Source organism: Coffea arabica, chromosome 4c, assembly GCF_036785885.1.
Source record: "Coffea arabica cultivar ET-39 chromosome 4c, Coffea Arabica ET-39 HiFi, whole genome shotgun sequence".
NCBI classification, from domain to species: Eukaryota; Viridiplantae; Streptophyta; class Magnoliopsida; order Gentianales; family Rubiaceae; genus Coffea; species Coffea arabica.
The window spans coordinates 7612484-7626444 of NC_092316.1; the positions used below are offsets into that span (position 1 = coordinate 7612484).

Consider the following 13961-nt stretch of genomic DNA (forward strand, 5'->3'; position numbering starts at 1 on the left):
TAGTCAAAGGGCAAAAATGTTTACTCGTATCAAATGAAAAAAGAGCAAGAAAAGGAAGCATTCATATCAAGCTTTTTTGTGTCCAGTGTTAAGCACCGGAAAACCACCTAATACGGTACTGAGACATCCGACCTCGTTATACTTGAGACTAGACTTATTTGAAGAACTGGGGAAACCCGCTTTAATTTGGTGGAAAGAAGATTTCTTCTGCGGTCCTCTTTGAGCGGAATTGTTGCTCCACTTCTGGGGACACCTTGAAGGAAGCCTGCAGCACTTCCGGGGATAAGGCCTTCCAGACCGATGTTCTTCCAGCCATGTGAGTGAAAATGGGACTGCCATACCACAGCAATAAACCCAAAAAAAAAAAAACACGGTCAGAATGAATTTACAAGATAGAGAGGAAAAAAAAACAATCAAGCACTGAATTTGAGGAGTACTGACTCTGGAGTTGTGACAATAGAGAACCACTCGAGACCATCAGCATCAGCAATTTTCGAGACGACGAAAAACCTGGGAACTATGAACAGATTACCAGCCTTAACAGTTGTTTCTAGGACCCGCTTGCCATCAACGCCAACAATCTGGGCACGGCCGTGGTGAAAGCAGTGATGAAACTTGTGGGCTCAAAGGGGTCATCGTCGTCGGAGTTGGATGTGGGGTTGGGGTTAGTGGTGGGACGGATAGGGAGAGTGGGGAGGTCGGAAGTGACGAGACAGAGAGGAGAGTGAATCTCGGTCACAGCTAGTAAACTTCTGCACTGGGTCAAATTGGAAAGTGAAGTGTTCACAGCCAGTAAACTTCACCGGAGAAGACGAAGTGAATGTCGGTTGATTGGTCAACTTTGGGGACGAAACAGTATGTGAGATCACTTGCCCCAATACTCTTTTGGACATTTTTGCCCATATCAGAATATTTATTCAATTCAAGACCCTTGTAACCGGATGAGAAACTAGGACTGTCAATGGGGCTGGGCCAGCCCGAGCTCGGCTCGTTCGGCCCGACAGAAAGCCCGATGAGCCCGATCATTTAGTGAGCCGGTCTGAGCTTGAGCCTAAAAATTAGGCCCGAATTAAATGTGAGCCGAGCTTGGGCCTTATTAGGCTCATACCCGATATAGGCCCGGCCCTTTAATTACCTATGTATATAATATTTATATTTTGATATTATGTATAATTATATATCCAAATATATTTTTGCTAAATACTAAATATATATATAAATTACAAAACACAAAAACACATCTAAAGACTCTTTCATGAGTTTTCTTGAGAACCAATATTAGTAATGCATAACTAAATCTCTAATTTTTTTATTGGTTGAGTAACTTTTTGTATTGGCATATTATTGGTTGATTTTTTTTTTTTGGTCTACAAACACAAAAATCATCAAGCATATTTGGATTTAAATCACAAGATTATAAAAAAAAGTTTCAACTTTTAAAGATGTATTGGCTTATGATTGCATGTTTTATTACTATTTATCATGCATTTTAAACGGATTACATATAAATATTGTTGAAAAAATTTTGGTTTATATACTTTTTAAGAACTATTATTTGTTCATGTTTAGTTTTAATATTATAGTCTTGTAAATATTAAATTAGTTTTACAACTTAATAGTTATATTAATTATATTAAGAAAATTCAGGAGTAATAAGTGAGCTTGGGCTAAACCCGATTAAGGCTCACAACCCGAATATTATGTAAGCTGAGTATGAGCTTCACATTTACGAACCCGAAACTCATAGCCCGAAGCCCGAAAATGTCTCAAATTAAATGAGTTGAGCTTGAACTCATCAAAACCCGGCTCATTAGGCCCGATTGACAGGCCTATGAGAAACCGTTGAAATTCGGTAAAATGACTACGCTGGAGAGTTTTTGCAAGTTTAGTGACCTTTTCGGCCACAAAAAAAATTTAGTGACCAAAGGATGCCATTTTTAATAGTTTAGTGACCTTTTGGGCCATTCACTCTTATTAGTGTGTTTTGAAATGTTTCGAAACTCGGACTGATGGTTAAATTAGTAAAGTGATTGGGTTAGGGTTCAATCGGTTCAAATCTGGTCCATTAATTTTTTAATTTATTTTTTATTTTAAAAATAAATAATAACAAATAAGCAGAAATATGTATAATCAACACAGAAATCCTAAATTTTAAATATCTTTTAGAGAAGATTTATTGATTTAGTATCTTTTAATTCATCAACCAAAAAAAAAAAAGAAAAAGCACTTCATAAAAAAGATTAAGAATCAACAAAATTATGAACAAATCTATCCAATATTTTAACTTAAACAAGGAAGAGTTTAACTTCCCCAACTCAAAAACAAATCTGATAGAATTTGTAAAATTGACTCCAAAAAAAGTAGAAAAAATCATGAGTATGAAAACAAAAGATAGAAGAGGAAAGGAAAAACAAGTTTGCTCCCTTGTCTACCGAGTTCAACTTCATGATCATCTTCACCATTAACAATGTGAAAGAAGAGAGGGAAAAAAAGAGGGAAAAAAGGAAAAAAAGAAAAAAGGAGATGAATGGAGCTTGTATAGCAGCTCCCAGAGGTGAAGATTCTTAAAAGAGAAGAGAATTGAGAGTTTCTATAGTTTTTTCTCAATACATGGAATATTCCAGTTTTGCCAGACTAATCTCCCTGCGTCTGTGCACCCCGCCCCCTCCAAGAATACATAAGAGATAGAAAGGTAATTCGAACACACGATCTCGGGACCTAACTAGGCTACCCCGAGACCATCTGAGTTAATCTTAATGGACAAAAAACTATGCTAAGATTTTCGTTTTTTTTTTAACATAGGGAGTATCCCAATTTTGCCACTCTAATCTCTCTGTGCCTGCGCATCCCGCCTCTCAAGAATACATAAGTGGTAAAGAGGTGATTCGAACACACGATCTCGAAATCTAACTAGATTATCCCGATACCATTCGAGCCAACCTCAAAAGATTTTTAGATTTTAGTTGAATTAGTCATTTTGTTTTGAAGTTTGACCAACTAAGGTATTTTCTTTAATTCGAGAAAAGATGGCCCATCATCCAACTTAATAGTAGTGGCAAACAATTAGTTGTCGATGTTAGGCTTTGCTAGAGCCCAAAAGCTCAAAAAATTGAGTAGCCTATAAAAGAATAGTCCAAGGCCCAAGTCAAACTTCAGAAACTGGACTTGACCTGTTTATGCGATTTATTAATTTTGACTGATTTTTTTAACTTTTTGATGTTTTTCATAGAATTGGACCAGTATCATGGTTAGTTCGATTCTTAAAATATTAATGTTTTACTGTTCCATAGAACTTTTAACTAAAACTGTTTTATGGTCAAAAAGAAAATGCAAAATGTGTAATAATTAGAATTTAAAGTGTAAACTAAAAAACAACACTTGTAATTAGCGTTGCAACCTGTAGGTGTTGCAAAAAAATAGTTCATCATTTTTCATTCATCATCTCCCCTTTGATAAAGATACAATCAAAACACAAATACTTCCTAAATAATCTTAACAAGATAATAGAAAATCAAAGATAGTTAAACTAGTCAAAAGACCAAAAATATAGAACAATTCTAACAAGTAGCTAACAACCTAACTTGCAGAACTAAATTCAACCCCTTCACCTACGCATGCTCCTTTGGCATCTCCTGATCAATAAAATAATGTTTGGTTACTTGAATAATTAGTCATCAAACTCAAATCCAAAACGAATCCACAAAAGAATTGAGACCTGATTTTCTCCGGTGGCCGCCCCTAACTTGAGGATACAGCCGGCTTCCCACCTTTCTCTACCCTGCAAGAAAATATACGCCTGGCCAAGAAATAATCATCTACCCTGCACATCTGAAATTGTGACCTCGTTCAAAGAACAAAATTCTGGGTTTTCAGGTAACTTGGTATTGTTAAGAGTCATAATTTCAGCAAAAGCTGGTCGCTTAGGAGTGGCGAGAGCCATTGATTCCTTGAGGAGCATAGATACCACGTCCGACATTGTTGGCCTATCTGCAGCCTTTTCTTGCACACACAATAAACCAACGTGAACATATTTTAGTGCTTCACTTGTTGAGACCGTTTCATCCAAACACGAATCTGTGATTTCTAAAATTCTTCCTTCTGTCCATAGATCCCAGACCTGGAATGTGACAAATGATCATTCCCAAATTACTGGACTGAAGGAAATGACACGAGTAACACTGCATTGTACAGGTAACTTACATGTCCTATTAAGTTCAGGTGACGATCCGAATCGTAGAAAGAAGTGTTCTTCTTTCCAGTTATGATCTCAAGAATCATGACTCCAAAGCTAAATACATCGGACTTCTCAGAGTAAATCCCGTCCATGGCGTATTCAGGAGACATATAACCACTTTTTTTCTCGCAAAACGTAATCATCTCAATTAGCTAAAGCATGAGATTAGAGATTGGATATTACTCGGAGCACAATAACAAACAAGAAGATGTTCCTTCAACTTACTATGTCCCAACAATGTTCAATGTACTTCCGCGCATTTCATTCTCTCCAAAAATTCTGGCGGTTCCAAAATCTGAAATTTTGGGATTCAGGTCCGCGTCCAATAAAACATTGCTCGTTTTCAGATCTCTGTGGATGATCTTTAATCTAGAATACTTGTGGAGGTACAAAAGCCCCTGAGCGACCCCTTCAATGATTTTCTTCCTTCTTTTCCAATCCAATATATTCCGCTTTGCTGTATCTGTAAGCATTTTTAGAGTATTCTGATAGTTGTAAGCATGTAACTTACATAAGCAAGAACAAATGAAGGTAAATAGAGTTCTGACGCATACCAAAAAGTACTGAATCCAGACTGTTATTCGGCAAGTACTCGTATACCAATAAACGCTCTTCTTTCTCAACGCAGGAGCCCAAAAGTCTAACAAGGTTTCGATGTTGCAGCTTTGAGATCACTTTGACTTCATTCTTGAATTGTTGTATTCCATGTCCTGACATTCTATTCAATCTTTTAACTGCAATCTCTAGCCCGTTAACCAGTTTACCCTGAACCATGTATTAACATTAAAATTAAGCAAATATATAGGCTTTTTGGACTTAAAAGTTAATCGTTTCAAGAAATGTTTAATTAGCTTACCTTGTAGACAGGACCAAATCCTCCTTGACCAAGTTTGTTGTCCTCAGAAAAATGATCTGTGGCAACTTCTATGCTTGTAAAACTGAAGAACAGTGATTCATCATCCCCTCTGTCATCAAGATCTAGCCTTTCTGGGCCCAAGAATTTTCTAAGGTTACCTTTTCTCTTTCGCAATTTGCAACACCCGAAAAGTAATCCAAGAGCTGCTAGAAAAGTCGCTATGGCAGCACCAACAACATATAACTTCACCCTTAAATTCTTCGATTTCTTTCTTCCACTGGGAGGGCCGGCAGGTAATGAAGGAGAAACAGGGGCAGGAGCACGTGAAGGACCAACAGGAAATGAAGGAGAGCCAGGGGCGGGAGCAAGTGAAGGGCCAACAGGAAATGAAGGAGAACCAGGGGCGGGAGCAGGTGATGGGCCAACAGGAAATGAAGGAGAGCCAGATGCGGGAGCAACTGAAGGGCCAGAAGCAGCAGCCTGCAATCAGCAAGTTGTACTCTTTCATATTCTTCTTTCATTGCATAGTCTCTCATTTAACATGAACTTAAAGCAACTAATTGAATGTTAGGAATCCGTGTTTTGTGCCGATCTGTGCCTCATCATTTCTTAATCCAGCCTTGTCGTCGGTTGAGGGCCTGGCCTCCTTCATTTTTCCGGGTCTCAAGCACAATGAATCGGCCTAACTATGCTCCAAAAATCTAACTTTCATCCTAAGATGCGTTCAATTAACCCCCTTTTTGGTTTATGCTTATTTGTTTCTTTCCTTTTCTCCCCCCTAACATATCGAGTTCATTTATTTTTTTAATTAGATGGAGAGATTTGTGATGTACCCCTTGATCTTTATTACTCCACCTGCATGCATGTTATCGAAGTCTGTTCTAGAAGTTCAAATTCAAGTTAAGCTAAGAATTATCACTTAAGAAAGGGTATGAGAGGACTAAGCACTGAGAAAGACAAAGATAACACGTCTAGACGGGGATCATAACTTCAAATAAGGACGCTGACCAATGTAGTTGCCACGGGGATGATAACAGCAAATCACGAACCACAAATCATCATTTGTGCATTGAACCCTAGCGCAGCCCAGACCAACTGAGCTGTTCCAAACCACCTGAGTGTAGTTCCCGCACTCCTCCGTTTCTGGAGCACATGCGTTGGAGTCGTAATCGTAGTATTGCCTCGCACTCACCCACTGATTGACGGCATCCCCGGCCGTGAAGTCTCCGCTGCCTTCAGCTAAGTTCTCACCATAAGGGCCCCCAGATCGCGTCCAATTGCAGTAGGTTATAATCTGATAGGCGTAGTCATGTGCATAGGCAGCCACCGTGTCGTCCCAAGCTATCGGGACAACACCAACTTGGGCACGAGCTGCGTTATGAACATCGAGATAATCCTGTTTTGAGTTTTGAGCTCCAGATGGCCAGAAGATTACAAGGTGAATGAAGCTAAATAGTGCTAAGAAGATCTTAAATGATCCCATTTCTCACTACTTCTTTTTGCGCTTTGAAAATACGAGAGCAGTGAAGGTGTGCAATTCTCATCTATAGCCTATGCATGAGTTTATTTATACAGGGAAGGACGTCTTGGCTTTTGGGTTATGCAAAGGTTTATATCATATTTAAGGAAGGAAAGGAAATTATGTAGGAGTATTTAAAAACAAGATTTAATCATATATATAAAAAAGGGATAGAAAGAAAAGAAATGAAGTCATGGAAGACTAAGAAGTATCTTCTAATGAGAGTCGGTCGAGTACAAACATTCTCGCAACACTTGTACATCTAACTGCCACTCGTATTAATCTCTCGCGGGTCCCGGTTCCTATTTCCTTCCCGCGGATTGGGAGTCTTAGAACCTAAATCACATTCAAGACTCAAGTTTGCGATCCATCTCCATGGTTCAATACTCAAGTAAGGGTGAGAAATCACATTCAAGACTCAAGTTTAGCTTTTCAAATTTTAATGTGTGTGTGTGTGTGTGTTTTTTTTTTTTTTGGGTCTCTCCAAAGATAGTTTTGAAAATAGTTTTTAGTCCTTTTTATGTAAGCGACTCGGAGAGAAAAATTTGAAGATGCAGCAGCTATTTTTGGATATATTTTCTGCATGGTTGCCAGAGCAATCACAACGTATATATAGCTGATGATTTACATAAATTTAACTGAAATTTGGATGAATTCGATTCCTTGTCCGACGCACGCAACTTTTAGGTGACAAAATTTACATACAGATCGAATCCATGTAGTGGATTATTGTCCATATTTGGATATCTTATTTTTGTGGTTCTAGAGAGTTGCAATTTTGATCTCCAATATTTGGAGGGTAGACTAAAATGATCTCTTATACTACTCAAAATACATTATATTTAGTTCCACCTGTTTAAAAAATGAAGCAATTTGGTCGCGTAATTTCCCAACACCCCACCTCCATTGTCAAGATCAAGCACTTTGATGCTGCCCTGTTATCCAAATATTGTGGAAAAAGGTACCCTTAGAAGCGCGTTTATCTTGACTAAGACTTGGGAACACCATTCATCTGCTTGCCATCCATCCCAATTCCCACCATTCATTCATTGTCCGTCGTTGCTCAGAGAATTGGAACCATAACTGCGGTGGCCCGTTCGCGACGGGAATAGTTGTAGTAGTAGTAGTAAAGAAACGAAATAGAACTAGTCTGTTAGTACTGGTCCTCCTAGAGGATATTTTCCGAGTTTGTTGACAGTTGAGTCCAAGCCGTAAGATAGAAGTTCGCTAGAAGAAAAAGCTTTTGATTATCGGTATATAATGGAGAATTCAGACAAAGCTCTTTGCTTTATTAAGCAACTGAAAACGACAGGCACTCCCAGGAAATTATACTTCCCTCTTTCGTTTTGTACCCAGAAAAAAGAAAAAGACGGCCAGAAGCATGTAGCCGGTGGGCATCGCCCAACGGGGACCGCTGGAGACAACAGGAGCTGAAGTCTGGGCGGCACTTCAAGTGTTTGCGTGTGGGTCGGTCCCTTGAGTAATATCCACAGAGAATGACATGTATTTTCAGGAAGAAAACTGGGGGAAAAAATCTAGGAGATTGCAATGATACCATCATACCCCGCATCTACATCACCCAAAATTGCTCAAAAGTTATTGAATCAGTCCAAGATTCAATTTAGGATTTCTCCAATCACCGTTTAAAAAGTTATTATTCCTCTTGACTAGTTGGTAAGATTGGTGAGATTTACAAATTAGGTTGAATCTAGCAGTAGCTGGTGGGGTGATTATTAGTGTGTTTTGCAATGTTTCGAAACTCGGACTGATGGTTAAACTAGTAAAGTGGTTGGGCTAATGTTCAATCGGTTCAAATCCGATCCATTAATTAATTAATTATTTTTTATTTTAAAAATAAATAATAACAAATAAGCAGAAATATGTATAATCAACACAAAAATCCTAAATTTTAAATATCTTTTAGAGAAGATTTACTGATTTAGTATCTTTTAATTCATCAACCAAAAAAAAAGAAAAGAAAAAGTACTTCATAAAAAAGATTAAGAATCAACAAAATTATGAACAAACCTATCCAATATTTTAACTTAAACAAGGAAGAGTTTAACTTCCCCAACTCAAAAACAAATCTGATAGAATTTGTAAAATTGACTCCAAAAAAAAGTAGAAAAAATCATGAGTATGAAAACAAAAGATAGAAGAGAAAAGGAAAAACAAGTTTGCTCCTTTGTCTACCGAGTTCAACTTCATGATCATCTTCACCATTAACGATGTAAAATAAGAGAGAAAAGAGGGAAAAACAGAAAAAAAGAAAAAAGGAGATGAATGGAGCTTGTATAGCAGCTCCCAGAGGTGAAGATTCTTAAAAGAGAAGAGAATTGAGAGTTTCTATAGTTTTTTCTCAATACATGGAGTATTCCAGTTTTGCCAGACTAATCTCCCTGCATCTGTGCACCTAGGCCTGTCAACGGGTCGGGTCTAGACCCGGATCCGGACCGGATCCGTGAAATTATTGCGGGTATGGGTAGGGATTTAATTCCGTTTTCCGGATCCGGATCCGGATCCGTTTTGTCAAACAAAAAACGGGTCGGATACGGAATATAGTATTCCGACCCGTATTAGACCCGGATCCGGATATAAATAAATTAATAATTTAAAAAATATATATTTATCAATATAATTTGATTAAAGTGATGTATTTTAATAAAGTTAATTTGATTTCTTTTCTTATTTGATTTTTTCTTTGCATTAGTTAGAAATTAGTTTACAAATATATTTTTTTTTTCATTTTTATTAGAAATTATAAATTTTGCTAAATTTGTTCGGGTAGACCCGGATCCGGATCCGGGACCCGGCGGATCCCCGAATCCGGATCCGGAACATAGAATAAAAGACCCGTCGGGTAAACGGGTCGGATCCGGGTCCGGCATAGTAATTCGGGTCCGGGTCCGGAATAATGAATTCCGGCCCGGACCCGACCCGTTGACAGCCCTATGTGCACCCCGCCCCCTCCAAGAATATATAAGAGGTAGAAAGGTGATTTGAACACATGATTTCGGGACCTAACTAGGCTACCCCGAGACCATTTGAGTAAATCTTAATGGACAAAAATCTATGCTAAGATTTTCGTTTTTTTTAACATGGGAAATATTCCAATTTTGTCAGACTAATCTTCCTGTGCCTGTGTACCCCGTCCCTTAAGAATATATAAGCGATAAAGAGGTGACTCGAACACACGATCTCGAAATCTAACTAGGTTATCCCGATACCATTCGAGCCAACCCCAAGAAATTTTTAGATTTTAGTTGAATTAGCCATTTTGTTTTGAAGTTTGACCAACTAAGGTATTTTCTTTAATTTGAGAAAAGATGGCCCATCATCCAATTAATAGTAGTAGCAAACAATTAGTTGGAGATGTTAGGCTTTGATAGAGCCCAAAAGCTCAAAAAATTGAGTTGCCTATAAAAGAATAGTCCAAGGCCCAAGTCAACATTCAGAAACTGGACTTGACCTGTTTATGCGATTTATTCCAGTTCACCAATTTTGATTAATTTTGACTGATTTTTTTTTTTTAACTTTTTGGTGTTTTTTTATAGAATTGGACCAGTATCATGATTAGTTCGTGATTCGATTGATTGAACTGGCCGACCTAGTCCGATTCTTTAAAATATTAATGTTTTGCCCTTCCATAGAACTTTTAACTACAACTGTTATATGGTCAAAAAAAAAATGCAAAATGTATAATAATTAGAATTTAAAGTGTAAACTAAAAAACAACACTTGTAATTAGCATTACAACCTGTAAGTGTTGCAAAAAAATAGTTCATCATTTTTCATTCATCATCTCCCCTTTGATAAAGATTAGTTCATCATTTTTCATTCATCATCTCCCCTTTGATAAAGATACAATCAAAACACAAATACTTCCTAAATAATCCTAACAAGATAATAGAAAATCAAAGATAGTTAAACTAGTCAAAAGACCAAAAATATAGAACAATTCTAACTAGTAGCTATCAACCTAACTTACAGAACTAAATTCAACCCCTTCACCTACGTATGCTCCTTTAGCATCTCCTGATCAATAAAATAATGTTTGGTTACTTGAATAATTAGTCATCAAACTCAAATCCAAAACGAATCCACAAAAGAATTGAGACCTGATTATCTCCGGTGGCCACCCCTAACTTGAGGATACAGCCGGCTTCCCACCTTTCTCTACCCTGCAAGAAAATATACTCCTGGCCAAGAAATAATCATCTACCCTGCACATCTGAAATTGTGACCTCGTTCAAAGAACAAAGTTCTGGATATTCCGGTAACTTGGTATTGTTAAGAGTCATAATTTCAGCAAAAGCCGGTCGCTTAGGAGAGACAAGAACCATTGATTCCTTGAGGAGCATGGATACCACGTCCGACATTGTTGGTCTATCTGCTGCTTTTTCTTGCACACACAATAAACCAACGTGAACATATCTTAGTGCTTCACTTGTTGAGATCGTTTCATCCAAACAAGAATCTGTGATTTCTGGAATTCTTCCTTCTGTCCATAGATCCCAGACCTGGAATGTGACAAATGATCATTTCCAAATTACTGGACTGAAGGAAATGACACAAGTAACACTGCATTATACAGGTAACTTACATGTCCTATTAAGTTTAGGTGACGATCCGAATCATAGAAAGAAGTGTTCTTCTTTCCAGTTATGATCTCAAGAATCATGACTCCAAAGCTAAATACATCGGACTTCTCAGAGTAAATCCCGTCCATGGCGTATTCAGGAGACATATAACCACTTTTTTTCTCGCAAAAAGTAATCATCTCAATTAGCTTAAGCATGAGATCAGAGATTGGATATTACTCGGAGCAAAATAACAAACAAAAAGATATTTCTTCAACTTACTATGTCCCAACAATGTTCATTGTACTTCCGCGCATCTCATTCTCTCCAAATATTCTGGCGGTTCCAAAATCTGAAATTTTGGGATTCAGGTCCGCGTCCAATAAAACATTGCTCGTTTTCAGATCTCTATGGATGATTTTTAATCTAGAATACTTGTGAAGGTACAAAAGCCCCTGAGCTACTCCTTCAATGATTTTTAACCTTCCTTTCCAATCCAATATATTCCGCTTTGCTGCATCTGTAAGCAAGGCAGATCCCAGTATTTTTAGAGTATTCTGATAGTTGTAAGCATATAACTTACATAAGCAAGAACAAATGAAGGTAAATAGAGTTCTGACACATACCAAAAAGTACTGAATCCAGACTGTTATTCAGCAAGTACTCGTATACCAATAAACGCTCTTCTTTCTCAATGCAGGAGCCCAAAAGTCTAACAAGGTTTCGATGTTGCAGCTTTGAGATCACTTTGACTTCATTCTTGAATTGTTCAATTCCATGTCCTGACATTCTATTTAATCTTTTAACTGCAACCTCTAGCCCGTTGACCAGTTTACCCTGAACCACGTATTTATATTAAAATTAAGCAAATAAATAGGCTTTTTGGACTTAATCGTTTCAAGAAATGTTTAATTAGCTTACCTTGAAGACAGGACCAAATCCCCCTTGACCAAGTTTGTTTTCATCAGAAAAATGATCTGTGGCAACTTCTATGCTTGTAAAACTGAAGAACAGTGATTCATCATCGCCTTTGTCATCAAGATCTGGCCTTTCTGGACCCATGAATTTTCTAAGGTTACCTTTTCTATTTCGCAATTTGCAACACCAGAAAAGTAATGCAAGAGCTGCTAGAAAAGTCGCTACGGCAGCACCAACAACCGATAACTTCACCCTTAAATTCTTCACTTTCTTTCTTCCACTGGGAGGGCCGGCAGGTAATGAAGGAGAACCAGGTGCAGGAGCACGTGAAGGGTCAACAGGAAGTGGAGAGCCAGGGTCGGGAGCAGCAGCCTGCAATCAGCAAGTTGTACTCTTTCATGTACTTTCTTTCATTCCATAGTCTCTCATTAAACACGAACTTAAAGCAAATAATTGAATGCTAGGAATCCGTGTTTTGTGCCGATCTGTGCCTCATTATTTCTTAATCCAGCCTTGTCATCGGTTGAGGGCCTGGTCTCCTTCATTTTTTCCAGGTCTCAAGCACAATGAATCGGCCTAACTATGCTCCAAAAATCTAACTTTCGTCCTAAGATGCGTTCAATTAAGCCCCTTTTTGGTTTATGCTTATTCGTTTCTTTCCTTTTCTCCCCCTTAACATATCGAGTTCATTTATTGTTATTTTTAATTATATAGAGAGATTTGAGATGTACCCCTTGATCCTTATTACTCCATTCGCATGCATGTTATTGAAGTCTGTCTAGATCTTCAAATTCAAGTTAAGTGAAGAATTGTCACTTTAAGAAAGGGTATGAGGGGACTAAGCACTGAGAAAGACAAAGATAACACATCTAGACAGGGAGATCATAACTGCAAATAAGGACGCTGACCAATATAGTTGCCAGAGGGGTAATAACTGCAAATCACGAACCACCAACCATTGTTTGTGCATTGAACCCTAGCGCAGCCCAGACCGACTGATCTGTTCCAAACCACCTGAGTGTAGTGCCCGCACACCTTTCCTGGAGCACATGCGTTGGAGCTGTAATCGTAGTATTGCCTCTCCGATAACCACAGACTGACGGCAACCCTGGCCGTCAAGCCTCCGCTGCCTTCAGCTAAATTCTCACCGTAAGGGCCCCCAGAGCGCCTTAAATTGCAGTCTTTTTTCGTGTAATTGGCGACGTCATGTGCATAGCCAGCCACAGTGTCGTCCCAAGCTATCGGGCCAACACCAACTTGGGCACGAGCTGCGTTATGAACATCGAGATAATCCTGTTTTGAGTTTTGAGCTCCAGATGGCCGGAAGATTACAAGGTGAATGAAGCTAAATAATGCTAAGGAGATCTTAAATGATCCCATTTTTCACTTCTTCTTTTTCTGCTTTGAAAATACGAGAGCAGTGAAGTCGTGCAATTCTCATCTATAGCCTATGCATGAGTTTATTTATGCAGGGAAAGACGTCGGAAAATTTGACTTTTGGGTTATATATATATATATAAAGGGGATAGAAAGAAAAGAAATAAGTCATGGAAGACTAGGAAGTATCTTCCAACGAGACTCGGTCGAGTACAAACAAGGAGAGCATCTAACTGCCACGCGTATTAACAGCATTGCTCTCTCGAGTCCGGCATTGCCCCTGCTGTCGTGGGTAGGTCTTGGTTCCTATTTCCTTCCCACGGATTGGGAGTCTTAGAACCTAAATCACATTCAAGACTCAAGTTTATGATCCATCTCCATGGTTCAAGACTCAAGCAAGTGTGAGAAATTTTGTGGGGCGTTGACCATTCTCTGTTTAGCTTTTCAAATTTTAATTTTTTTTTCTCTCCAAAAGTA

The 13961-nt window shown here is 38.3% G+C and overlaps 3 protein-coding genes and 1 long non-coding RNA gene across 6 annotated transcripts; all 4 read right to left on the reverse strand.

Moving 5' to 3' along the window:
* Positions 1-863, reverse strand: LOC113739763 (uncharacterized). The gene is made up of 2 exons (XR_003460313.2): positions 442-863; positions 1-332 (listed from the first exon to the last, which is right to left on the reverse strand). It is a non-coding gene; the product is annotated as an uncharacterized lncRNA (long non-coding RNA).
* A 2521-nt stretch (positions 864-3384) lies between these two features.
* Positions 3385-5223, reverse strand: LOC113738871 (G-type lectin S-receptor-like serine/threonine-protein kinase At1g11410). Of its 2 annotated transcripts, XR_011812969.1 has the most exons (6): positions 5091-5223; positions 4789-4999; positions 4460-4697; positions 4201-4351; positions 3716-4117; positions 3385-3632 (listed from the first exon to the last, which is right to left on the reverse strand). XR_011812969.1 is itself a non-coding variant. In XM_072045805.1 (5 exons), the coding sequence occupies exons 2-5, from the start codon at positions 4949-4951 to the stop codon at positions 3812-3814; spliced, it is 858 nt and encodes a 285-aa protein (XP_071901906.1). In that variant the 5' UTR covers positions 4952-4999; positions 5091-5223; the 3' UTR covers positions 3385-3811. The 2 variants fall into 2 exon arrangements, 1 of the variants encoding a protein (XP_071901906.1); XM_072045805.1 differs by having other exon boundaries at positions 3385-4117.
* A 539-nt stretch (positions 5224-5762) lies between these two features.
* LOC113742056 (pathogenesis-related protein 1A-like) lies at positions 5763-6667 on the reverse strand. Its single transcript, XM_027269758.2, has one exon. The coding sequence runs from the start codon at positions 6571-6573 to the stop codon at positions 6073-6075; it is 501 nt and encodes a 166-aa protein (XP_027125559.2). The 5' UTR covers positions 6574-6667; the 3' UTR covers positions 5763-6072.
* Positions 6668-10373: 3706 nt separating this feature from the next.
* On the reverse strand, positions 10374-13219 carry LOC113740643 (cysteine-rich receptor-like protein kinase 25). 2 transcript variants are annotated; one of them, XM_072045806.1, is made up of 6 exons: positions 12997-13219; positions 12111-12479; positions 11816-12026; positions 11472-11709; positions 11213-11363; positions 10374-11129 (listed from the first exon to the last, which is right to left on the reverse strand). In XM_072045806.1, exons 1-6 carry the CDS (start codon positions 13075-13077, stop codon positions 10824-10826), a joined length of 1356 nt encoding a protein of 451 aa, XP_071901907.1. In that variant the 5' UTR covers positions 13078-13219; the 3' UTR covers positions 10374-10823. The 2 variants fall into 2 exon arrangements, with proteins under 2 accessions (XP_071901907.1, XP_071901908.1); XM_072045807.1 differs by having other exon boundaries at positions 13064-13190.
* Between the last annotated feature and the right edge of the window lie 742 nt (positions 13220-13961).

Coding starts and splice junctions, on each gene's coding strand:
- LOC113738871 (XM_072045805.1), bottom strand. CDS start 4,951: ATGTCAGGACATGGAATACAACAATTCAAGAATGAAGTCAAAGTGATC. Junction 4,698..4,788: donor TCTGGATTCAGTACTTTTTG/GTATGCGTCAGA, acceptor AAATGCTTACAG/ATACAGCAAAGCGGAATATA. Junction 4,352..4,459: donor TTGAACATTGTTGGGACATA/GTAAGTTGAAGG, acceptor CGAGAAAAAAAG/TGGTTATATGTCTCCTGAAT.
- LOC113742056 (XM_027269758.2), bottom strand. CDS start 6,573: ATGGGATCATTTAAGATCTTCTTAGCACTATTTAGCTTCATTCACCTT.
- LOC113740643 (XM_072045806.1), bottom strand. CDS start 13,077: ATGCACAAACAATGGTTGGTGGTTCGTGATTTGCAGTTATTACCCCTC. Junction 11,364..11,471: donor ATGAACATTGTTGGGACATA/GTAAGTTGAAGA, acceptor CGAGAAAAAAAG/TGGTTATATGTCTCCTGAAT. Junction 11,130..11,212: donor ACCTAAACTTAATAGGACAT/GTAAGTTACCTG, acceptor GTCACATTCCAG/GTCTGGGATCTATGGACAGA.